Source organism: Phocoena phocoena, chromosome 1 (assembly GCF_963924675.1).
Source record: "Phocoena phocoena chromosome 1, mPhoPho1.1, whole genome shotgun sequence".
NCBI classification, from domain to species: Eukaryota; Metazoa; Chordata; class Mammalia; order Artiodactyla; family Phocoenidae; genus Phocoena; species Phocoena phocoena.
Window position 1 is genome coordinate 25,684,607 of NC_089219.1, and position 23,998 is coordinate 25,708,604.

Consider the following 23,998-nt stretch of genomic DNA (forward strand, 5'->3'; position numbering starts at 1 on the left):
ATGAACATTTAGGTTGCTTCCATGTCTTAAAAGCCCCTTTATTTTAGTAGCCTGGACTATTATTAAGTTATCTAGCACAGGGCATATGTGTCACAGCCATAAAATTTGATACCTTAAATTTGGATACTGGATGCAGGAAATATAGAATTACTAACACAGGGTGAGTTTCATATATGGTTGTAATTAAGGTTAAGGCACCAATTACATGACTTCCCAGGTTAGAAGATATGAGAGGCTGAGCTTGGAGATGCCTCCCTTCTGATGACTTCTCCACTGCCATGAGGACCAAGCATCCTTGGGTCCTGAGCTGGTCATTGGGAACTGGGTGACAAGGAGAGGCACCCTGAGAGTAAAGATGTAACTGCTGCTGTCCTTCTCTGGGTGTCTGCTTTTGCAAGGGATAAATAAACTGCTTTTCTCTGATAGATTGTACAATGATGTTTGGCTGACATTTTACCTCCTAAATTATCTTTATCTAAATTATCTAAGTTATTTTTAGAGTGAGGTACAGTTTAGTCGTTGACAAGCTCTAAAGTATATTCTAAACCGGCCCTCTCCATCTCTACCACCTCTACCCTAACCCCACCAATTAGCATCTTTTACTGTGACCACTACTATTAGATCATATCTCTCCCTTGCTTAAGTTCCTTCAAAGGTATCTCATCCCATATAAAACAGACCAAAAAATCCAACCCCCTTAACTTGGCCTACAAATCCCTAGGTGATCTGGCCTCTGCTTCTCTATCCATTCACATTTCCTGTCACCTACATAATTCATGGGGCCCCGTACAAAGTGAAAATATAGTGGTCCTTGTTCAAAAATCATTAAGAATTGCAAAAGGGCAATTAAGGTAGCAGAACATTAAACCAAGCATGGGGCCTTTCTGAGAGTGGGGCTCTGTAGGATCACACAGGTTGCACGCCCATTAAGCTGGTCTGCCTGTCACTCCAGGGGTCACTCCAGGGGTCATCCTCTTGTTTCTGTTTTAGAGCCTTTCCTAACTCTTCCTCTGCCTGGAATGCACTTCTGTTTCACCTTAGCCTGGCTCACTTCTTCTAGTTAGGGTCTCAGCTGGAATGTTACCAACCGAGAGAGGCCATCCATGACCTTCAACCTAACCTAGCCACCGAATCATTCTTTGTTGCTTTACCACCTGTCTTAACTCTTTGGCATGTACTTTACCTATTTCCTTTTTTAAGTTGTCTATTTATTTATTGGTCATCTGTCCCTGATATGGGTTGAATTGTGTCCCCTTTCACTGCCCTAATTCCTATGTTGAAATCCTAACGACCCAGTACTGCAGCATGTGACCTTATTTGGAAATACGGCTGTTACAGATGTCATTAGTTAAGATGAGGTGGTTCTGGGGTACAGTGAACTCCTAATCCAATGTGGCTGGTGTCCTTATAAAAAGGGGAAGTCTGAATACAGAAGTGTATGAGCATGAAGATGGGCATCTACAAGCCAAGGAAAGAGGCCTGAAACAGATTCTTCCTTCAAAAGGAACCAACCCTGCCTACATCTGGATTTTGGATTTCTAGCCTCCAGATTAGTGAGCCAATAAATTTCTGTTGTTTAAGCCAGTTTGTGGTACTCTGTTATAGCAGCCCTAGCAAACAAATACACCCTTCATTAGAACTAAACTCTCTGAGAGCAGTAACCTGGTTTGTCTATTTCACAACCGTCCCAGAACGTGCCTGTACTGTTACTTGGAACATGTCAGTACTGCTGTTTATCAGTTTCACTTGTATATATAAACCTGAAATCCTTTCAAGGGAAGAGAGTATTGCGGGTGTTGAAGAAAATCCTGTTGAGTACGTTAAACCATTTCACTCGTTTCCAGAATTTTTGCGGAGACCGCTGGCGGTTGTAAAATGTGTGCGGACTGACAGGTCATAACTCTTACTCTCCAGGCTGTATTAATATGCACGACGTGCTTTTAGCTCTTCGGACGAAGAGACCATTACTTCGCAGGTCCCTCAAGTGGGACTCAGAAGACCGAACCGAGCTCCAGCCTTTTACAAGCGCTGATCCTTGCCCCTTTTGGCATCTTGGTACTTGTAGTTTTGTCCACTGTATCTTTGCCCGAAAAATGAACGCTGAGACCACAACTCCCATCACCCCGCGAGAACTGGAGCCTTCAGAGCGCATCCTCTGGAGGGGGCACCAGAGCCATTGACCAACCTTCTGGCCCAAGGGCCCGCCTTCCTCAGCCCAGGAGCACCCATGATTAGTCGGCTGCCCAGCCTCTCACCGGAGGGGGCGACAGGTGAATGAAAGGGGGGCGTGCCGGTGCGCGTAGCTCGGCGGCGGCGGGGCTGCAACCCGCTGGAAGGTGAGAGCTGAGGAGAGGGTTTACGCTGCCGCTTTCATTGGCTTGGGGAGGATTCGGGGCGCGGGGAGGGGCCCGAGGTGGGCAGCGGGCAGGGATGTTCCGCCTCCGTCGGCCTCTCTCGGACCGTCCTGCCCTGGCGAATCCCCGGACCCAGCCGGGCGAACCCTCACTCGATGACCGACCCCCTCCCTCCCCTCCTTCCCTGACATTGGGTTGCCCCTTACCCCGGGCGTCGTCCAGCGGGTGGTATGGGCACGCGCTCATTCTGATGGCGCCAGGTCGCTGGGGCAGTGACCGTCGCAGCGATGGTCACTTTGTCCGGGAGAGGCCACGGGAGGGGCAAGGCCTCGGTTCTCACCCTCGGGGGCCAAAGACCATGTACAGTAACGGGTTCTGGTGATTTCTGCAGGGTCGTCTGGCTCCGGATGGGGAAGGATCCCCTTGTCTTGCGATCAGTTTAGCTGGTGAATCAACGATACAGTTGACCCAGAATTACTTTCTGTGAAAGTGGAAACTCTTCTTCCGAGTAGTTCCCCAGCACTCCGTGCGTTGGGGAAAGGAGTGAGTGAGTTGTCCAGCCCTTCTCGCGGTTTCCTGGAGGGTTTGGGAAATCAATTTGGCAAAGTGGTTAAGGATGTCAACTCTGGGATTGAAACGAATCTCTGTCCCAATCCTAGCTTCAGCGTGTTATCTGTAAATCTGAAACTCAATTTCCTTCTCTGAAAAAGAGGATCTAATGATTTTATCTACTGCGCTGGGTTATTGTGGGATTAAAATTAATTAATGCTTGTGAAGTATTTCTTACAATGCTTCAGGAGGAGTAGCACTCAGTACGCGCTAACAATTGCGGAGCAGGTTTCCATGATTCTCCTGTTGGTGATACTGGAGGAGTGTTGTCAGAAAGAGTGGGTGGAGTTCAAAGCTGCTTCTGGCACTGGAGTGAAGACAGTCTTGCGATCCCCTCGGGGGTATGTCGGAGTTGGTTGCAGGTACTAGTGTTGGCATCTGCCCTCTCCTGGAGGACATGAGCTGTACTTGGTTCATTTTTCTATTCCTAGCATCTTCCTTGTGTCAGGCATTGCTTGTAGCCAGTAACTGTTGAATTGGAACCGTGGGAAGGTTGGGAGTGTCACTGCCAGAATGTGGGTAAATGTGCTTCTGGGAGCAGTGTGCCCTAAGAGCTTCCTTTCCAGGAGAAGTGATGATCCTCAGCATGTGCCAGGGATGCAGAGCACTGAAGGCAAGTGGGCTTGATGTGAATAAATACTTCCACATTGTATGCCAAATGCAGGATCGGAGAAAGTTTTGAAGAAAGTATGTGGATAGAGTTTTGCAAAGTCAGGGGGTATTTATACGACCAGGTAGAATCTAGAATGTTTGCAGAGAGGAAGCCAGAGGAAATGGGTTTTGGGTATTATTGCTGGAAAGGAGCATCTTACAGTGAAAAAATGCAAGTACCTGGGAGGAGGCCCTGTAGATAAGACCATTCTACAAGTTAAGAAGTATTGGGCCTACTTAGGTATTTATCTCCCTGATTTACCAACTCCTTATCCCTCTGCACCTTCTCCTTTTTCTTCTTTGCTAAAAAGGAAAGGAAAAAAAAAGCGATATATGCACACAGTAAAAGATCCTAACAGTATAGAAAGTTTATAAATGAAAAATGAAGGTCCTTCCACACACCTCTTACCCCTAGTCCCTCTCCTCAAGGATATCTGCTGTTAACTCTTGCTCATAAAACCTTCCAGAAAAAAATTCTTACATATACCGGCAAAAACATGTACATAGATCAGATCATACTGTACATTTTGTTTTGCATCTTGCCTTTTTCCTTAATATATCTTGGTGACTTTTTTATATGAACACAGACAGCTTTAGCTCATTAAATGCATGGTTGCATAGTATTCCACTGTGTGAATGTACCTTGTTGATTTAACTTGTCCCCTATTGGTGGACATTCAGATTTTGTCTACTTTTGCACTTGAACAAAAACCTTGTGCAATGGACATCTCCGTACTTTTGACTTGATGTACTTTTGGGAATACATTCAAAAGGGTAAGTTTTTAGCCATGAAATTTTGGGGACAAAAGATGTGTACATCTTAAGTTTTGATAAATATTGCCAAATTCCCCTCTAAAATGGTGTTCCAAATGACAGTTCCATCAACAGTGGATATTATTACATTGAAAAATGTGATTTTACCAGTCTGATAGGTTTTCTTTCAGTTCTGAGGAAGAACAGAATGTGGTATTTAAATGTAGCATTCTCTTGTGTCTTGTTTTCCCCTTAATATTTTGATTGCCAAAGCCAGGAAGGTTTGGAGTGGCTGGAAGAGGTGAGAATGACAGTGAAATCTTAGTCCTGTGAAAACTTTCAGAGCTGATTTATTTGGGAAGAGTAGAATTTTTCAGATATCTGACAGTTCTCTTCCTTTCTGAATGAAAATGTTAATTATAACTACTTTGGATGAAAAAAACAATTCCCCAAATTATAACTTCCTTGAGTCTAAAATGAATATAAAAAGAATCATCTTGATGACTTAGTCCCACCTATTATATATAGCCCTGGGCTATAATTTAGTGATGTCCTCAGGCCATTTTGAATATGTAAGAGCATTTAATACCCTTAGTCAAGTGGCCTCAGGCTGATATTTTGAAAAAATTTCTAGGTCTGTTTTTTATAACTTTTTTACCTTTTCCTAGCTGTCAGTTCTCACTTTTAAGTTTGTCAGTTAACTTGCTTAGAGAGGCTCCTCTACTTCTTTCCCTAACTGGTTCTCTAGCTTCTAAACTTAATGTATCACTTGTTATTAATATGTGTAAAGTAGGTGTAAATTGGCATTTAACGAGGTTGTTGTTGTTCTTTTATGAGTAAAGTCTGTTCGTTAGCACATAGGCCTTGAGGGATCTATTTGGCCAGTGGAAAGAGTCTTTCTGGGGTGTGGAGGTGCCTCATTTCTGTTGGGTGAGGTAATTGTTGTGTTCCATTTGTAGAAAGAAAGAGTGCTGAAGAGTGGTTAGCTGTGGTTGGCAGCTCTAACTAGGCCTTTTGGGATTCCGATAGAGGGAGAAGATGTAGGAACTTCTCAGAGCTCAGTGGGTCAGTAAATAAAAGGGGTAAGTTGATGGATGGCTGCGTGCTTTGTGTGATGGGAAAAGATGGAGAGGAGAGCTCAGGGTAGGTCAGCTTCCGTCTTCCTCATTAGTAGACGGATTTTAAACTTGATTCTGCTAAGATACTTGTTCTACTTAGCAGGTAAGAAAGGAGTATTCCTTTGTATTTAGCAAACCTACTTTGTCCAAAGCACTCTGCCAGGGGCTGTGGGGGAAATCTATGAAGTAAGACATGGCTCATGCCTTCAAAGGGCTTATAGTCCACTGACAGAGAAGGTCCAGGACATAAGAATACAGAGGAGAGAACCAAGGGCTGTGGAGTCAATCAATTAGGAGTGTCTCTGTTGTTAGAGATAGAAAATCCAACTCAGACCAGCTAAAGCAAAAAGGGACTCAATTGGCTTCTGGCACAGCATGAGCTGGGGCTCAGATGGTGTCCCTGGGCTCCATCTGTTGCTCCTGCTTGAGCTGGGCTGTCACCTGTGTTAGTCTGGTTCCCCTTGTGGTGTGGCAGTAGCATCCCTCACATCCCACATGCCCACAGAGTAGAGAGTGCTCTTTTCTGGAGACCCCAGCAAACATTTCATTGCTTTTCATTGGCTCTGACCAAGTCACATGGCCATCTCTGAACCAGTCACTGTGGTCAGAGGGTAAGATGTGTTGATGGTTTTAGCGTATGTTACCTCTTACACGTCCGGAGCCTGGGGATGGTGCCAGCGTTATGCAAAGCACGTTGGCTGTGGTTGGGGCCAAGAATGATTCCACCAAAGCCAAAAAGGGCACTAAAACCATAAGAATGGAGAATGCATGCTGGCTAGCCCAAGCATCCACTAAATGTTTCCACAAACTTATGGTAATGGGTGTGAGCTGAGACTGTACTTGCCAGTCTCTAAGTTCTGTATTGGGACACTGGAGACTTCCCTGGAGACTGTAATTCTTAGATTCAGGTATTATCTATATTTTGAGCCTTGAAGAAAGTAGAATGTAATTTATAAGAGCATGAACTCTGGAGGTTTTGAGTCCTGGCTCTGTTGCAGCTGGATCATCTCCTATCCTCTCTGAGTCTCAAAAGTACAGTATTAATAAGTACAATATTGTAACGTATAATATTAGTACTTACTCGTAGGGTTTTTATAAAAATTCATTGAAAGAATCCATGTAAAATACTAAGTACTGCACCCATGTACAGTTAGGAATAGTTACTTTTCTTGTTTTCATCAGTTAACCCAGTTAGACAACCTTTGATTTTTGTTAGATCCCAAACAGCCCATATTATAAAGACATTACTCAACCAGGGTTTATGGAAGAATTAAAAGAAAAACAAAACAAAACAAACAAACAAAAAACGAACATCTTATTTATAAGGTTGGGATTTGTGAATTAACTGAAAAAAAAAATCTTGGCAGAGATCCAGGCTACTCCAAGCGGCAGCAGCTGGTGGAGAAATGGAGATGCAATCCTATTACACCAAGCTCTTGGGGGAGTTGAATGAACAGCGGCAGAGGGACTTTTTCTGTGACTGCAGCATCATTGTGGAAGGGCGGATCTTCAAGGCCCACAGGAACATCTTGTTTGCCAACAGCGGCTATTTCCGAGCCCTGCTCATTCACTACATCCAGGATAGCGGGCGGCACAGCACCGCCTCCTTGGACATCGTCACCTCCGACGCCTTCTCCACCATCTTAGACTTCCTCTATTCTGGGAAGTTGGATTTGTGTGGAGAGAACGTGATTGAAGTTATGTCGGCTGCCAGCTACCTGCAGATGAACGACGTGGTGAACTTCTGCAAGACATACATCAGATCATCCCTAGACATCTGCGGAAAGATGGAGAAGGAGGCCGCTGTGGCTGCAGCGGTGGCAGCAGCGGCAGCGGCAGCAGCGCCTCATCGGGTGGACAGTGGAAGCCCCAGTTCAGGCAGGGAAGGGACCTCCTGTGAGACCAAGAGCTTGGTCTCTCCAGCCGAGGGGGAAGAGAGCGTGGATCGGCCCAGAGAGTCCCCCTGTGGTGACTGCAGAGGCTGCCACCCTCTGGCACTGGTGGGGAAAGACAGCCAGGGCAGTGGCTCAGTGGACAGTGACCGCTCCATTCGACCCAAACAGATGGAGCCCAAGGTGGAGTTCGATGCCGAGGAAGTGGAGGTGGAGGTGGGTGGACAGCTGCAGCAGCGTACTGCCCCGCTGAGCCTGGCCCACGGGGAGGAGGGTTTGCCCAGCGGCCAGGCGGTCGACTTGGCTTACAGTAACTACCACGTGAAGCAATTCCTGGAGGCGCTCCTGCGCCACAGTGCTGTCCAGAGCAAAGAGGACGCGGACCAACACTTTTCTCGGAGTTTGGAGGGAAGACCAGGTGGTGCAGAAGTAGCAGCCATGAGTTCCATGATGGATGTGCAGACTGACTGGTATGGGGAGGACTCAGGTGAGCTCCATGAGCCTCCATCGTCTGCCACTCATTTAGCACGCACTTGTGTGCCCTCTGGTCTCCCACTGTCATCCTCATCACTGGCACTGTCACTCTTGTCATCCTCATCACCACCATCACCACTGCCAGTGTTATCACCATGTTATCACTGCCCCCACCGCCAGTAGGTATTAATTGAGCACCTGCTGTGTGCAGGGCATTGCCTCTTCACGTATGTTTGTCTTTTACCTCTGCAACTAGAGTATAAGCATGTTGAGTGTAGTATGGAGACATGGAAAGAACCCATTCTCTTCCACTAACCAGCAGAGAGACTTTGGTTAAATCATGAAATTTCTTTGAACCCTTTTTGTTCAGGAGATAATCACCCCCACCTTGCCTTTCTCACAGGGTTGAGGACCAAATGAAAAGGTTTTCAGAATTTTTTCTCACATATGAGAACATGTTCTATACAGGTAGGAAATGTATCCTTCTTTGTGTCAATCATGGTGCCTGGCCCACGTAGACACTCAGTTAACATGTTGTAGTTGATGGTGTGATTTACTGGAGAATATTTTAGAGTTGAATTTGGTTTCATGTGAGTAAATTTCTTGTATCCTTTGGGAGACTGTTTAAACAGGAGAAAATCAAACAGAAATTTAATAACATGAACACATAGGACAGACCCAGGAAAACTGAGTCTGTCTGGAGACTTTTAATTTCTTTCTTTTTTTTTTCATGTTTACAGTTTTTAATGAAAGATTACTTCATTCCTGCATCTAAATTTCATTTTTTTAAAAATCAAGAATGCTCTGTATGTCTGATTAAAACTTGACTTGAAAAACTTGAAAGTACGGTTTCTGGTCCTCAGAGACAGTGGCTTAACCAGCATGTAAAAGGTAGTGGTTGTTTTCAGTGACTACACTGTGGGAACTTGTTGAAATCTAATTTCCGTGTATATAGTAGCACTTCACAGACTGTGTCCCCCTTTCCCATCCAGCAGCCCCTCATAATGCCACATGAGTTAGGTAGAAGAAGTGTGGAGAAACTGAGACCCAAGAGGGTTTAGTGAGTTTCTTAAGAATGCAGAGCTGGTAAATGTCACAGCTAATACTAGCAACCCTGGCTGGCTTCGTTTCACTCATAAAACAAACTGTGAAGGCAGTACAAGCGGATAGAGGATTTCAGTGCACTGGGTTAGTCTGTCAACCCCTCTGCCTGTAAGCACAAGTATCAAGAAATAGTAATTCAACTGTACGTCACCCTCATTCAAGTCCATCTGTCCATCTGTAGAGGCAGATTTCCAGCTACAGGGATCTGTGGCAAGGCAGCCATCCCAGCCGCTTGCCATGCCTGTTGTCCGCCAGGTGTTGATTCGGTTCACCTGGCTCTGGGCTACATTTATTCCAAGCGCCAAGGCACAGAGTAGGACTGATTTGTTTGGTTATTCCTTTATTTGCTCAAATATCTGAGCACCTTCCTTGTGAAGATACAAAGATAAGTCAGATGTGGCTCCAGCTCTTAAAGAACTGATGGTGTCTTAGAGGAGTTAAGAGGTGTGTAAATGGCACCGTGTGGTCCAGAAGCAGAACTGGCTTCCTACTGGTAGGTCAGAGAGGCTTTATGAGAGTGGCATCTGAGTACTCACTACTATATATAAAAGAGATAAACAACAAGGACTTACCGTATAGCACAGGGAACTATATTCAGTATCTTGTTATACCTATAATGGAAAAGAATCTGAAAAAAATACATGTATATGTATAACAATCACTTTGCTTTACACCTGAAATTAACATAATATGGCAAATCAAACTATATTTCAATTTAAAAAAAAGTGGCATCTGAAGGTAAGAAGAGAAGACAGGGGGAGAAATTGTAGTCAGATCACGGAAAAACTGAAATGCTAAAATGTGGGTTTCTATCTGCAGGCACAGGAGAATTTTTAGTAGTTTCTGAGCTTGGGAGTGGACAGGAGAGATTAATTTGGCCTCAGCACATGATGGTGCAGAGATGGGAGATGAGGGCAGAGAGACGGTCAGGAGGCTGTTACAGTAGTTCTGTGTTCGCATTGCTCATCTCTGACACTAGCAGACACTGTCAAAGCACATGGTCCTCCTATAATCTTCTCCCCTGGACCTCCCATCCCCAGCTCCAGCACCTGCCATTGCCTCTTGAAAAGTTCATCTATATCGGCCACCTCCACTGTTTTACTTCCCAATCTTTTCTCGGCCCACTGTGCTCTGACACTACCACCAACTCCCCCTTCCCTGAAACCACTGTCATGAGGTCAGCTATATATTTCCAGGGCCGATCCAGGGAGTGATTTTCAGGTGTTATCTTTCTTGACTACTCTTGGTAGTTAACTCTGATCTTTCCTTCTTGAAATTCTTTCCTCCCCTGGCTTCTGACACTACATGTACCCATTGCTCTTACCTCTGCCCATTCCTTTTTTTTTTTTTTTTGCGGTACGCGGGCCTCTCACTGTTGTGGCCTCTCCCGTTGCGGAGCACAGGCTCCAGACGCGCAGGCTCAGCGGCCATGGCTCACGGGCCCAGCCGCTCCACGGCATGTGGGATCTTCCAGGACCGGGGCACGAACCCGTGTCCCCTGCATCGGCAGGTGGACTCTCAACCACTGCGCCACCAGGGAAGCCCCTGCCCATTCCTTTTCAGCCTCATCATGGGGTCATTTAATGTCCGTGTGTCAGCATTCCACCATTGCCTTGCTTCTTCAACATCTTATTCCTGTTCATTCATTCATTTAACAGAGATTTACTGAGCACTTCCTATATTCCAGGCACTATTCATCGCAGTGAACAGAAGACAGTCTTTGTCCTCATGGAGCTGATATTCTAGCGTAGGGAGCTGGACAATAAACCAATAAGGACATATATAATATGAAGAACTAAAGCAGGGACAAAGTTGATAGAAAGTGAAGGGGATGCTGTTTTATTTAGTGTTGACGAGGAAGGCCTTTCTAACAGGTTGCCTTTAAGTGAGCAAACTGTAGAGATATCAGGGAGAACATTCCAGGCAGAGGGAAGAGAAAGCTGCAAAGGCCCAGGTGTAGGATCGCACTCAGCAAGTGAATGAAAGGGACAGCAAGGATGCTGGTGTGGCTGGAGTGGAGTGGGCAAGGCAGAGAGTTGTGGGGGATAAGGTCAGAGAGGTTGAGTGAGGGCGGACTGGGTAGGGTTTTGAAGGCCATGAGAAGGCCTTTGAATATTGCTCTTAGAAGGAAATCCACTAGAGGCTCTTGGCAGAGAGTGACTTGAGATGACATATATTAAAAGGATCCCTCTGGGTACTGTGTGCTGTCACCTCCTAAGTGGCCCTCTTCCTTCCACTCTTGCTCTCCTGTTGACTAGAGGGGAGCATAGGTGGAAGCAGCAGGACCGTTTAGGAGGTGACTGCAATAACCCAGGTGAGAGCTGTGCTCCTTGAATCAGTGTGGTAGCAGTAGAGAGGTGAGATGTGGTTGGATTAGGACTATACTGTCTCTGAAAGGTAGAGCTGACCAGATTTGCTAATGGCTTATATAAGTGGTAAGAGAAAAAAGGGGATTAAAGGTGACCTTAAGGTTTTTAGCTTGAGTGATTGATTTAAATGTTATGTTTGTGGTGCCTTTTGGATATCCCATTGAAGACGTGCAGTAAGTAATTACATCTATATGTTCGGAGTTCTGGGGAGAAATCAGAGCTGAGATATAAATTTGGGAGTCATTAATGGGTCCATGGAATTTAAAACCTGTATGTTCCATGAACTTATAGATCTAGAAGGAGAAGACAAGAGATCTAAGGACTGAGTCCTGACCCAACATTTAGAGGTCAGGAAAATAGGGGAACCAGCTAAGGAAACTGAGAAGGGGCAGCCAGTGAGGTAGGAGGGAATCAAAAAGAATGATAGATGCCAAGAGGAGAAAATGTTTCAAGAAAAAGGAGAAATCAACTATGTCCAGTACTGTGTATAGGCAGATTGAGAACTGATCATTGGGTTTAGTGATGGAGAGGTCATTGATGAGCAGTATCAATGAAGTGGTGGACAAAAGACCAAACAGAGTAGCCTTAAAAGAGAACTCAGGGGTTCTGAGTTCTGGCTGAAAGGGCATATGAGGTTAAGGTTTTTATTAAGGTGGAGGATCTAACAGCATTTCTTTACTGATGAGAGTGATCCAGGAGAGAGGAAGATAAATGATAATGGAAGAGTGAGAGACAATGGATAGATCGAGGAGAGATGGGGGTCCCATGTATAAGTGGAGGGATGGTCTCGCCTTGGATGGGAGGGAGAACAATTCATTCATAGTAACAGGAGTGAAAGCGGATGAGATGTGTTCATATTGGAGGTTGGGGGGTGGCTGGGACCATGTAGACATTCTCTTCTGCTTGCCCTTCCTTCTCAATGAAATAAGAAGCAAGGACAGCAGCTGACAGTGAGGAAGGGGTAGGAGGGGTGGGAGATTTGAGCAGAGGGAAGGTATGAAATAGTCACTGAGAAGAGTGGGAGAGTGAATGAACCAGGGAAATACTTAGGGTTCTTGGGCAGAACCAAGGACTCTTTTTTTTTTTTTTTTTTTTTTTTGCGGTACGCGGGCCTCTCACTGTTGTGGCCTCTCCCGTTGCGGAGCACAGGCTCCGGAAGCGCAGGCTCAGCGGCCGTGGCTCACGGGTGCAGCCGCTCCGCGGCATGTGGGATCCTCCCGGACCGGGGAATGAACCCGTGTCCCCTGCATCAGCAGGCGGACTCTCAACCACTGCGCCACCAGGGAAGCCCCCCAAGGGCTCTTTTGATATTATAGTAGTCAGATGGTGATGGTTGGATTGATTTAAAGTGAGACCGGAACAGAGTTGTGCATTTTTTCCCAGTGACGTGAACTTGCCTTGTTTCACCTACAGAATAGGCAGAGAGTTATATTGAACCAGATGAATACGGATAGAGGGAGACAGTGGACCAAGGCAGCTGAGGGCATATGCAAAGGAGTGATTTCATTGATGGGCTATAGGCACTCAGCTGGGGAACGAGGGGAGTGAGGACTCGAGGAGGAGAAGGGCAGTAAAATGGAAGTATAGTCCATGGCTTGGATGTCCCGGTAGAGAAGGAACACCTACGGGGTGAGCTGGAAAGATATAAAGCGGTGATTGGAAAGTGGAGCGCTTGAAATGTGGGTTATGGAGTGAGTACAGTTATTGGCAATATCTAGGCCTGGGGCCGTGATTCTCATCCCTGTCCGTACATTAGACTGGGAAGGATGCTTTCAAAATATGACGCTTGGGTCCCACCCCACCCATTAGCTTGGGATGGGGATTGGATATCGGTATTTATTTTCATTTTAAGCTTCCCAGATGATTCTAATATGCAGGCAGAGTTGGGAGCTCTTTGTCTAGGATTGAGTGGCTGAGGTGGAGTGGAGGATAAGGACTTTGGAAGAAAGGAGGTCCGGGAACAGAGAGGCCAGGGTATGGCGAGGGTGATTTTCGGTATTCACACCAAGAATTATGCCAGGAGTTGAGCCTGAAGGCAATGTGATCAAATCTCCAAGGAGTGAGGGGATGATCTAGGGGCTCTTGGATGACTGTAACAAGGATGAGTAGCAGTATCATCTGATGGGAGGAACTCCAAAAGATCTTAGGGTTTTTAAGGAAGGAGGGAGGGACAGTGGTCTGGAGATGACAGTGAAGCACAAGGAAGACCACCCTCCCATGATCCAGGGCGTCAAGGCAGTGGGTTAACGGAAGCAGGGTGCTTAGGGGAGAGCCAGACCTCAGTTAAAGCAACCACTCTAATCTGCTGAGGACTCTCAAAACTGTATGCTTCTCTTCTTTCCCTGAGCTCCAGATTTATCTGTCTAACCCAGATATTCCCCCATGGATGCTCTGAGCCTGCCTCAAACATCGTAAAACCCAAACAGACCTCCTCATCCATCCTGCACCTGCTTTTCCTTCTGTGTTCCCTGCCTCGGTTTATTCCACCGTCACCCACCAAGTCAGCTAACCCAGAATCAGTGTCATTTAGAATCTTCTCTTTCCCTGCTCTCTCCTCCCCAATGTGGTCATCGAGTGCTATTAATTTTACTTCTCAAACCTTTCTCCTTCTCTCCACCTCCACAGCCCTGGCTTTAATTCATGTCATCGCTCATCCCCTCCCACCTGGACTTCCTACCTTTAATCTTGCCTCTCTTAAATCCTTCCCCTGCATTATCCCCAGAGGGATCCTTTAAAGGTCAAGTCTCACCTTGCACCTTCCCAGCTTAAAACCCCACCTGCTTAGAGAATAAAGTCCAAGTTCCTTAACATATCAGCTTTGCAGAGACAGGGATTTTTGTCTTTTCTGATCACTGCTGTATCCCCAGGTCTTAGAACACAGCCTGGCACATCATAGGTGCTCAGTATAAATTTGTTGAATAAATGCATGAATGTGACCTTCTTGACCTTTCCTTGGCTTCATTCCTCATCCCTCTCCACCCCACTTAATATTTTATATTCTCATTTACCTCTGTGCCTAAGCATGTGTTGTTCCCCTCCCTGAGATACCTTTCTCTTTCTCAAACTCCTAGTGAACTCCTATTCATCCTTTAAAACCTTGCTCAAAGGTCATGTCTCCTGTGAAATCTTCTCTGAACTCCAGGAGAGAATTCATTACTTTCTTTTCTACATTTCTTCATCACTTTGAACTTTCCCTGTGTTATATTATATTGTATGAATTTGTTTCCATGTCTTTCTCTCCTGCTAGACTTAACTTCTTGAGGGAAGAAACAGGTATCTTGGTAAAGATGCACCTTGACACAGTGCCTCGAATGCAATAGGCATTCAGGTGAACTGTTTTTTTTTTTTTGGAGAAATCAGATCATAAGAGAGGAAGGAAAGTGTTGCGATAATTCATACTTTTCTGATGGAAAAATAGTTAACAGTTGTTTTTTTCCAAGGATTAACACTAGACCCATTTTACTCAATGTTTTTATAGTCGGGAAGAAGGTGATAGTACAATGCCAGCCTGATGGGGGTAAATGACGGGAGGAGTCCACAGTACCAGAGGAGTGAGCAGGAAACTGACATCTCAGCACCAGTGTGATCAGTGACAAATAAATAATCCAACATATATATGCAGTGTTGAGCCATGAGCTGCTGCTTTTATTCTGGGAAACAGATTTTGGAGTCACTATAGATTACGCAAAATGTTAAGCATTATCAGGATGGGAACTAGAAACTAAAGAGAATAATCTTCATCTGTACATAGAATGATGTTGGGTTCTCACTTGACATTCAGTTTGCCATACTTTTGGCAGCACCTCAGGAAAGGTAAATCCCTATTAGGTGTCCTGAGAAGGTCCCAAAGAAAAGGAGTTACTCCCGTGTTGAGAGAGACCACAAGAGCCTGGCCAGCTTAATCAGAAAAGAAACACCGAGGTGTTGATGATGTGACAAAAATGGTTAACATTTATGAGAGCTTACTATATGCCAGCTGCTGTGCTTTAGGCATTACCTCATTTCATTCTTACCACAATCTTATGAGGTGGGAACTATTATCATCCCTATGTTACAGATGAGTAAAGCACAGAGAAGTTAAGTGAGATGTGCAAGGTCACACAGCTGGTAAGTGGTAGAGCCAGGACTTGAACTCAGGTTTCTGTGCCTGGAAAGGTTGAGTTACTAGTGCCTCCACATATAATATGATGTGATCAAAGTCTGTAAAATTCTGAAGGGCATGGATAGAGGAGACAAATCTTGGAATACTACAATAAGGGTAACTCAGGAAACTTGAAAGGAACAGTTTTTATACATGTGGGTGATAGTCATGTTGTCACCTTAACGGGTGTATGAGCAAGGTGGAAAAAAAAGAGTTCTAAAAAATTTAAGTGAATTTTTAAGATATTTGATGATTTCAGATATATAGAGTTAATATGAACTCCAAACAATGTAGGGTCTGCATCATAGCAAACCACTTCTACACATGTCTGGAAGCTATTATTAGGAGCTGCTGTCAAAGAAAGCATGAATACTGACCCAGTGGTCTGTTCCATCGTAATAGTTTTTTCAAACTTTTGAGGATCATTAAATCAACTCAGGAGGTTTGTATTAGCCAGCTCAGGCAACCATAACAGAATACCACAGACTGAGCAGTTTAAACAACAGAAATTTATTGTCTCACAGTTTTGGAGGTGCAGAGTCCAAGATCAGGTGCCAGCAGGGTTGGTGTCTGGTGAGAGCTCTCTTTCTGGCTTGCAGACGACTGCCTTCTTGCTGGTCCTCACATGACCTTTCCTCTGTACAAGAGTAGGGAGAGAAAGCCATCTCTGGCATAGTTTCCTCTTCTTATAAGGACACCAGTCCTACCAGATTCGAGCTCTACCCTTACGACCTCATTTAACCTTAATTACCTCCTTAAAGGCCCTGTCTTCACATATAGTCACATTGGAGGTTATGGCTTCAATGTATGAATTTGAGGGGGATGAAATTCAGTCTAGAACAGGGTCTCAATCATTATTGTCCTAAAATGAAATCAAAGAGAATAGACATTATCAGAGTGAGTATTATTTTGGGAAGCTTTTCAAGTTGTCCACATGAAGATATATGTGTTCTAAGGTTGTAATATGAGCTGTGTTTTCTAACTGTGAGCCACAGAGAAGTTTCAAAGCTGAGGCCTTACAGCATTCCTTGCAATCTTATATCAGAAGCCCACCTTCTCCTCTGGCTGACTGGGAGCCAGAGTGGCAATTTGCAGACACTGTTTCGCTGTTAGCTGCTGGTGGAGTTGGGGTCCTTCTTCTCGACCTGGGCTGGTCGAACTCCCCTGCTCTGGATCCCATCCATCAGAGGGCGGCCAGTGTTGTTGCTGCTTACGGTACCATTTGGTTCCCCAGGTGGTGTGCTGGTGGTGCCCATCAAGCTACACAAGTGTCCTTTCTGCCCCTACACTGCCAAACAGAAGGGCATCCTTAAGCGGCACATCCGCTCACACACGGGGGAGCGGCCCTACCCCTGTGAGACCTGCGGCAAGAGGTTCACCCGCCAGGAGCATCTGCGGGGCCACGCGCTCAGCGTAAGTGGAGGAGCTGGCGGTTCTCTCGGGACGGTGGGGTGGGAGTGGCGGTGGTTCATGACGTTCGTCTAATGTGAGGGCAAGGCCAGTCTGTATTTCTCTTCTCTGTCCACTGGGGTATTTCCAGAGAATTTTAAACATGTATTTCTGCTACTAAATTACACCTGGGTTGGTGGCACTTAGAGAAAGTTAAAACTTATATGGTAACAGACTAGTTTGCTTAGGAGGAAAGTTAAGAAAGTTTAGACCCTAGTCAGGGATGGTTGTCAAAAGGCAGAGAACACTGAGGCTTAGACAGGGGATTGTGGGTCCGTTCCCTGTGGTGTGATGCCAGAGGTAAGTTGCATTCTCGGTTTCCCACCCAACCTCAGCACCCCGGGATGGGGAAGAGATATACTGCCATTTATAGGGCTACCTGTGAGCAGCAAAGATGACCCAGCCCAAGCGGACCTCCCCTCCCACTGGCTGCTGCCTAGGATTCTGTCTCCCATGTGAGTGGGTGATTCCTACCTGCTAAAAAGCATTCAGGCCATTTAGAAAGGCATTGCATTTAAGATCGTCTTTGAGCAAGGCAATCAGTCTTTGGAAAATCCAACATAAAAATGGTTTGGATTTCAAAAGACACTATCAAGAATGTGAAAAGACAACCCACAGAATGGGAGAAGAATCTTTGTGAATCATTTATCTGCTAAGGATCTAATAACCAGAATATATAAAGAACTCTTGGGCTTCCCTGGTGGCACAGTGGTTGAGAGTCCGCCTGCCGATGCAGGGCACACGGGTTCGTGCCCCGGCCCGGGAAGATCCCACATGCGGCGGAGCGGCTGGGCCCGTGAGCCATGACCGCTGAGCCTGCGCGTCCGGAGCCTGTGCTCTGCAACGGGAGGGGCCGCAGCAGTGACAGGCCCGCGTACCGTAAAAAAAAAAAAAAAAAAAAAAAGAATTTTTATAATTCAACAATAAAAAGACAACCCAATTAAACAATGGATGTGAATAGATGTTTCTCCAAAGAAGATAAACAAATGGCCAATAAACACATGAAAAGATGCTCAACATTAGTCACAGGAAAATATAAATCACAGCCACGATGAGATGCCACTTCACACAAACTAGAATTGCTATAATAATAATAAAAAAACCAAAAACAGATAGTAACAAAGTGTTGGCAAGGATGTGGAGACACTAGAACCCTCATATACTGCTAGTGGGCACATAAAATGGTGCAGCCACTGTAGAAGAGAGTTTGGCGGTTCCTCAAAAGGTTAAGCATAAAGGAGGACCCAGCAATTCTACACAAGAGAACTAAAACAGACATTCACACAAAAACTTGCATAAAGATGTTCGTAGCAGCATTATTCATAATAGCCAAAAAGTAGAAACAACCCAAATGTCCACCAACTGATGAATGAATAAACAAAACGTGGCATATCTATATGATGGATACATTCTATTCAGCCATAAAATGAAATGAGTTCCTGATACATGCTACAACATGGAACGACCTTGAAAGCATCATGCTATGTGAAAGAAGCCAGTCACAACAGGCCACCTATTATGTGACCTCATTTATATGAAATATAAAAAGTGGGCAGACCTATGGAGATGGAGAGTAGATTAGTGGTTGGGGCATGGGGGATGGAAGAGGCATGACTGTTAATTCGCACAGGCTTTCTTTATGGAGTGATGAAAATTTCCGGAATTAGATGGTGGTGATGGTTGTACAACCTCATGAGTATACTTAAAACCACTGAATTGTACACTTTAAAAATGGTGAATTTTATGGTATGTGAATTATGGTTTTGAAAGAATCCAGATTTAAGACAAGTACAAGGTTACTGACCGCCTCTGCTCTCAGTGCTGGCCCTAGCACACTTGTCTGAGAGTGGCCTTACCCCAAGGCCTTAAGTTTTTGTTTGTCTTTTTTTTTTTTTCTTCAAATTATATCTCCAGTCCATCTTGACAACAATAGGTCCCTGGGTACCTTTAAGATGTTTCATTGGTTGGAATCCTCATTCCCTCTATTTTTCCACTTTGTACGAGGTCCAGTCTACTGCAGCCCAAAGAGGTAGTCTTCAAAGGCTCCATCAGGTTGCAAGGGTCACATACACACTCGGGTTGGCTCAGGCATTGGGGGTTTAGTATAGGAAACCCAGGAAACCTCAGGGGAAGCAGGGACATAGGTCAGGATGTAACGGCAACTCCAGCAACCTGGGTATCGTTGTTGACCCTTCTTCTGCATCAGCCTCTCTCTGTCACTGCCTCTTGTGTGTATCCTGCATCCAGAGCTCTCTAAAAGAGAGGTTCTGATTGATTCACAGATCCCCTATTGGCTGGAGTTCCTGAAAAGTGCATGCATTAGAAAGATAGCTCCTTATACAGAGGGGACCCCTGGGACTGCTGCCCTCATAAGGAGCTGCACGGAGTAGGAGATCAGGTTCTCTTTTCTAGTATGCAAAGCTCTTTTCATAAGTAAGGAATGCATTTATCAATGAAAAAGTCAAGGGTGAAGCATCTGCTGACACTTTTAGAGAATACACTGTCTGGCAAATCTGCCTTCCTAATAGCTAAACAATCCAAGGTACGTAAGAGGCCATGCCTAAAATCCTAATCGGTTCACTGAGTGCCTTTTATGTGCCAGGCACTAGGGATATAGTAACAAATGTGACAGAGGACAGAGAACATGAATGAGGATAGTCCGTGACCTCTTGGAGCTTAGAATCTAGTGAATTTTACCAATGATTTGTTAGAAATAAAACAAAGGGAGAAGTATAGGTGAGACTATATAGCTGGGGGACCTAATCTGGCCTGGAGCATCAGAGAAGACTTCCTTGAAAGTCATTAGTGGGAATTCCCTGGCGGTCCAGTGATTAGGACTCTGAGCTTTCACTGCCGAGGACGCGGGTTCTAAGGGGAACTAAGATCCCCGTAAGCTGCGCGGCACAGCTTGGGGGGGATAAAAAAGGCATTAGTAAGGAGGGAGGGGTGATAGTGGGGAGGAGGGCACACTCCACGCATGTCCGATGGCCCTGGGGTGGAAAGGACCTTGGTGAGGCTGAGACTGTGGCAGAGAGAGCAAGAGGGAGAGTGGTGAGAAATGAGACTGGAGGGTCAGCCAGGGGCCATGTCTCATGGGGCCCTGAAGGCCATGACTCAACCCTTTTTCTGTGACATTTACTGTGCTGGTGATTTTAGGTCCATAGGTCCAACCGTCCAATTATCTGCAAGGGCTGCAGAAGAACCTTCACAAGTCACCTGTCGCAGGGGCTGCGGCGCTTCGGGCTGTGTGACAGCTGCACCTGCGTTACAGACACACCGGATGATGATGACGAATTGATGCCCATCAACCTCAGCCTGGTGGAGCCTTCGTCCGAGAGCCAAGAAAAGAGTGACACAGACAATGACTGGCCAATCTACGTGGAGTCTGGTGAGGAAAACGACCCCGGCGGAGAGGATTCGGATGATAGACCCCAAATTCAGCCCAGCTTATCAGATGGAGAGATGCTTACGTAGCAATAAATTATTGGAGAAGAAGGTTTAGAATTTGTTCTTGCCAGTTCTGTGGTTGAAAGCCACCCTTTTTCCAATTTTGTGGAACCCTGAGAAGAACATTTTTTCACTGTTATTTGCATTTCTGTTAGACTACATGGTGGAGGTTGGATTCTGTGACTCAAAGGACTTTTTAGTGCCGCCCTTGATTTCTGAAAGCTTTCTGAGTGAATCAAGGTTGGCTCTGAGGCGTCCCGCTTTTCCTGCCGTGCATCCAAACTCCTGTTTGAAGGAAGATAACAGAGTCTCCATACTTTTTTCATAGTGTCTCAATCTTTCTGCATTCCTGTGTCGTCATCCTCTTGCTCTGAAAAGGTGGGCAAGAATATATTAAGTTTTGAGATCAATCTTACTTCTGCCAAGCCTCTTCTAATGAATTCCGTACTTTAATTTTCTGGTGGTGTATTAAGGAGAAAGTTTCCTTGATATAAGGCAGACACAGTCGTCTGGCTATATGACTGTAAAAATTACTTTCTAAATCTAAGATTGCAGTTTTAAAGGCTGGGGGTGTTTATGTGCAGACAAGCATGGAAATGAGCTGCAAGTTTCCTTATGGCACTGTGACTTGCCCCATTGAATTAAATTTTAAGTTAGCCCCGGGAAGGGAGCCTGAGAGCCCAGGTCTGGGTGGTTTCCCTGTCTGGCTTGGGATTTAACAATTCTGTGCACACAAATAACCTGTTTTATGATCATAAAACAAGGCATTTGGGCAAAACTCAAAATGCTCCTATGCGTTTTCCAGCCATTTCCAAGAAGCCACTGCTGTGTAACCTGGAAATGCAGCCACCACTGACATTCCTTTACTTCGTTTATGAATAGAACTTTAATTGGTGAGAAAGGGTAAGCCAATATAAGCAAGTTATATGTCTAAATTGTTTACCTTTTAAAAGATCCTTTGGAGGGAAAGGGAAGGTTACTAGAAGAACAGGTTTTTAAAACGAGTCTGCTTTTCACCCACTTTGCAGCCATGCAATTATTCTAACAGAAGAGACTGTATTTCTTTAAAAGTCTAAAGAGCAGGAAATATTAGGGATTAAAGATATTTAAGGCACTTTCATAATTTTGTCTTATGTTAAAGTATCCAAAATGAATTTTCTTCCTTTAATTTTACTATAGTTGTATTTCAAAAGATGGTAAAAAAAAACACAAAACACTTTCCTTTCTGCCTCTTGAACAAAAAGAGATAATCAAAAAATTGTAAACTGGCTTGTAAATAAACGTTAGCATTGAAGGGTTCAGAAGGTGTTTAAACTGTACTTCTCAATAGAAGTTAGAACCCTAGGATGGTGCTAGCCCCAGACAGCAGCTGAATTCTTGGATCCCAGTCCACACAGTAGGACCACACATTGGCCTGAAGTAGACTGGAAGTTTAAAAACCGGTCTATTAACAGAGATAGTCGGAAAATTATTGTTTTAGATCAAGAATTACACATTGAAAATTTTCAAGGACCAGAAACACTTCTTACCAGAAATGAAAATATTAGCGTTGTTTTAAAAGCAGGACCTTAGCAAAAGGGAAACCTAAAAGGAGGTGTAGAAGATATACTTTGCAGGGAGTTATGTTTGATATTTTCATTCTCTCCGTTCAAAGCATTTCTGATGTTTTCATATGACTTTTCTACCTCACAGTTCAACGCTCTGCCTGCTTTCTCTGGCAGAGCAGTGATCCTCTCTGGTGACCCCATAACCTATTCACATCACCGGGTGCAAAATAAAAAATTTTACATTAGAGATTACACTCTAAGACAGTGATTTTCAACTGGGGGTGATTTTGCCCCCCAGAGTACATATATCTGGCAATGTCTGGAGACATTGGCTGTTTGGAGTTTGCATGTCGGCATTGGGAATAACTGAATTCGGTCACTGAATTCTACCACTTTTAAAGGAGATACTTCCTCTGTGTGGACTATCAGATAATAAACTGTCCTCAGTTTTAAATTTATGTTCCCATTTGGTGGTCAGTATTTATAATCTGCACAGTGTCTCTGAGGTTTAATTTGTGGAGTTGGTGATATTTTTATAAGTAAATTCACAATTGGGCCCAACGCAGACCATTAGTGATTTAGTTTATATTTGGCATCTTTCTGGCATATTCAGTTCCAGTGTGCAAAGGGATTTTTTTCCCTAATATTACATATACTGCATGGATGGGAACAGGATTTTTACTTTTAATGGGATTGAAAAGTGGCACCCTTGCGAAGTTGCTTCTTTTGGGAGAAGGGAACAGGCTTTCACAGGGGTTGGAAAGGAATATAAATAAGGCCTGGATCTGTAATACCTTTAGAAATGACATAGAGCATCATGGCTTCTGGTCATTTGGCAGAAAGATGCCAGTCTGATGTAAATATTTTGGTGGTCACTATACTTTGAATATTCCTTAAGAAAGCTATTGACCCAGTGGTCTGCAGAATGTTGTGAAATAGAGTATCCTGGAGGTTCAGAATATTATGAAGGGTTTTTTAATTTTGTTGTTGTTGTTAATTGATATTGTAATAAACCCCACGTAGAGAAAGGCAACAGGCAGGGCTGCATGCACTGATTCTGAGGGCAGTGGGGAGACTGGAGTGGCCTTTGGTCACTTGAATTCTTACTGTTTCATTTGGACGTCTAGGTTTTTCTTGTGTGTCCTTTGTGCATTGACAATAGAATTATCTCTGTGAAGTGTAATGTAATAGGGTAGAGAGGGGCAAGGGGATGGGGTGGGTGAGAAGTTCCTGTTACGCTCTGTTTTGAGCATTACCACTGTACTTCCTGTCATTGCTGGTCCTTTGTAACTTGCTTTGTGCTTTCATGTGTTCGCGCTGTCTTTTAACCCCAAAAGGGGGGTGCTTTATTCAGTTGCTTATGATAGGCAATGTTTTCATTGATTTTTGATCAGTATTTCCACCAAATATTGCTGTGTTCCTCAAACGTTTCATTAAAGCTATGAAAATTTGAATTCTTTTCTTCAAATAATGCTTCTATAGAGTTAAATGAAAAGTTGTTTGTTTGGCAAGGGTAGTTTGGTTGGTTTCTAATACGTCCTAGTTTTCAAAGGTAACACTAACTCACACCATTGAGATCAGATGATATGGAAGCTTCATAACTTGAGGAGGACATTTAGCATCTGTTCTGACCCTCCAGATGGATAATTTTACTACTGCCAATGCTTCATTGACAGCTGTGGCTTGGGGAAACAATTTTTATATCCATCATTTGGTATTTTGGCCCTCTGTCAGTAGCATAGTAAAAATTATTGGGGGTTAGGATTGGGATTATGTGTTCAGATGAAGAAGGTTTAGCAGTAACAAGCTTGGGGATTTTAAGGGAAGGCATCAATTTGAGATATATGTCTTGATCATGTGTAATGGATATGGATTATCTGTCATGCAGACTGTGAAGGGTATGATTAGGATTTTTTGGGAAGCAGAAGAATATGCCAGACAGTTTCACTTCTTTCTATTATCCATAGTCTCTGAGGAGCTTCTCCTGCCACCAGAAAAAGCAAACAAATAGTAATATAGTGCCCTCCAGGGGTCTACTTAGGCACAATAGAATGTTTAGAAACATTCAAACTCATAAACTACCACAGCAG

General features: G+C 44.5%; 1 protein-coding gene across 1 annotated transcript; it reads left to right on the plus strand.

Annotated features, from left to right (window-relative positions):
• The first annotated feature begins 6,891 nt into the window (after window positions 1-6,891).
• On the plus strand, window positions 6,892-20,388 carry ZBTB8B (zinc finger and BTB domain containing 8B). Its single transcript, XM_065894754.1, has 3 exons — window positions 6,892-7,864; window positions 16,700-16,878; window positions 20,071-20,388. Exons 1-3 carry the CDS (start codon window positions 6,892-6,894, stop codon window positions 20,386-20,388), a joined length of 1,470 nt encoding a protein of 489 aa, XP_065750826.1.
• The last annotated feature ends 3,610 nt before the right edge of the window (window positions 20,389-23,998 follow it).

Coding starts and splice junctions, on each gene's coding strand:
- ZBTB8B (XM_065894754.1), top strand. CDS start 6,892: ATGGAGATGCAATCCTATTACACCAAGCTCTTGGGGGAGTTGAATGAA. Junction 7,865..16,699: donor CTGGTATGGGGAGGACTCAG/GTGAGCTCCATG, acceptor TTGGTTCCCCAG/GTGGTGTGCTGGTGGTGCCC. Junction 16,879..20,070: donor TGCGGGGCCACGCGCTCAGC/GTAAGTGGAGGA, acceptor TGGTGATTTTAG/GTCCATAGGTCCAACCGTCC.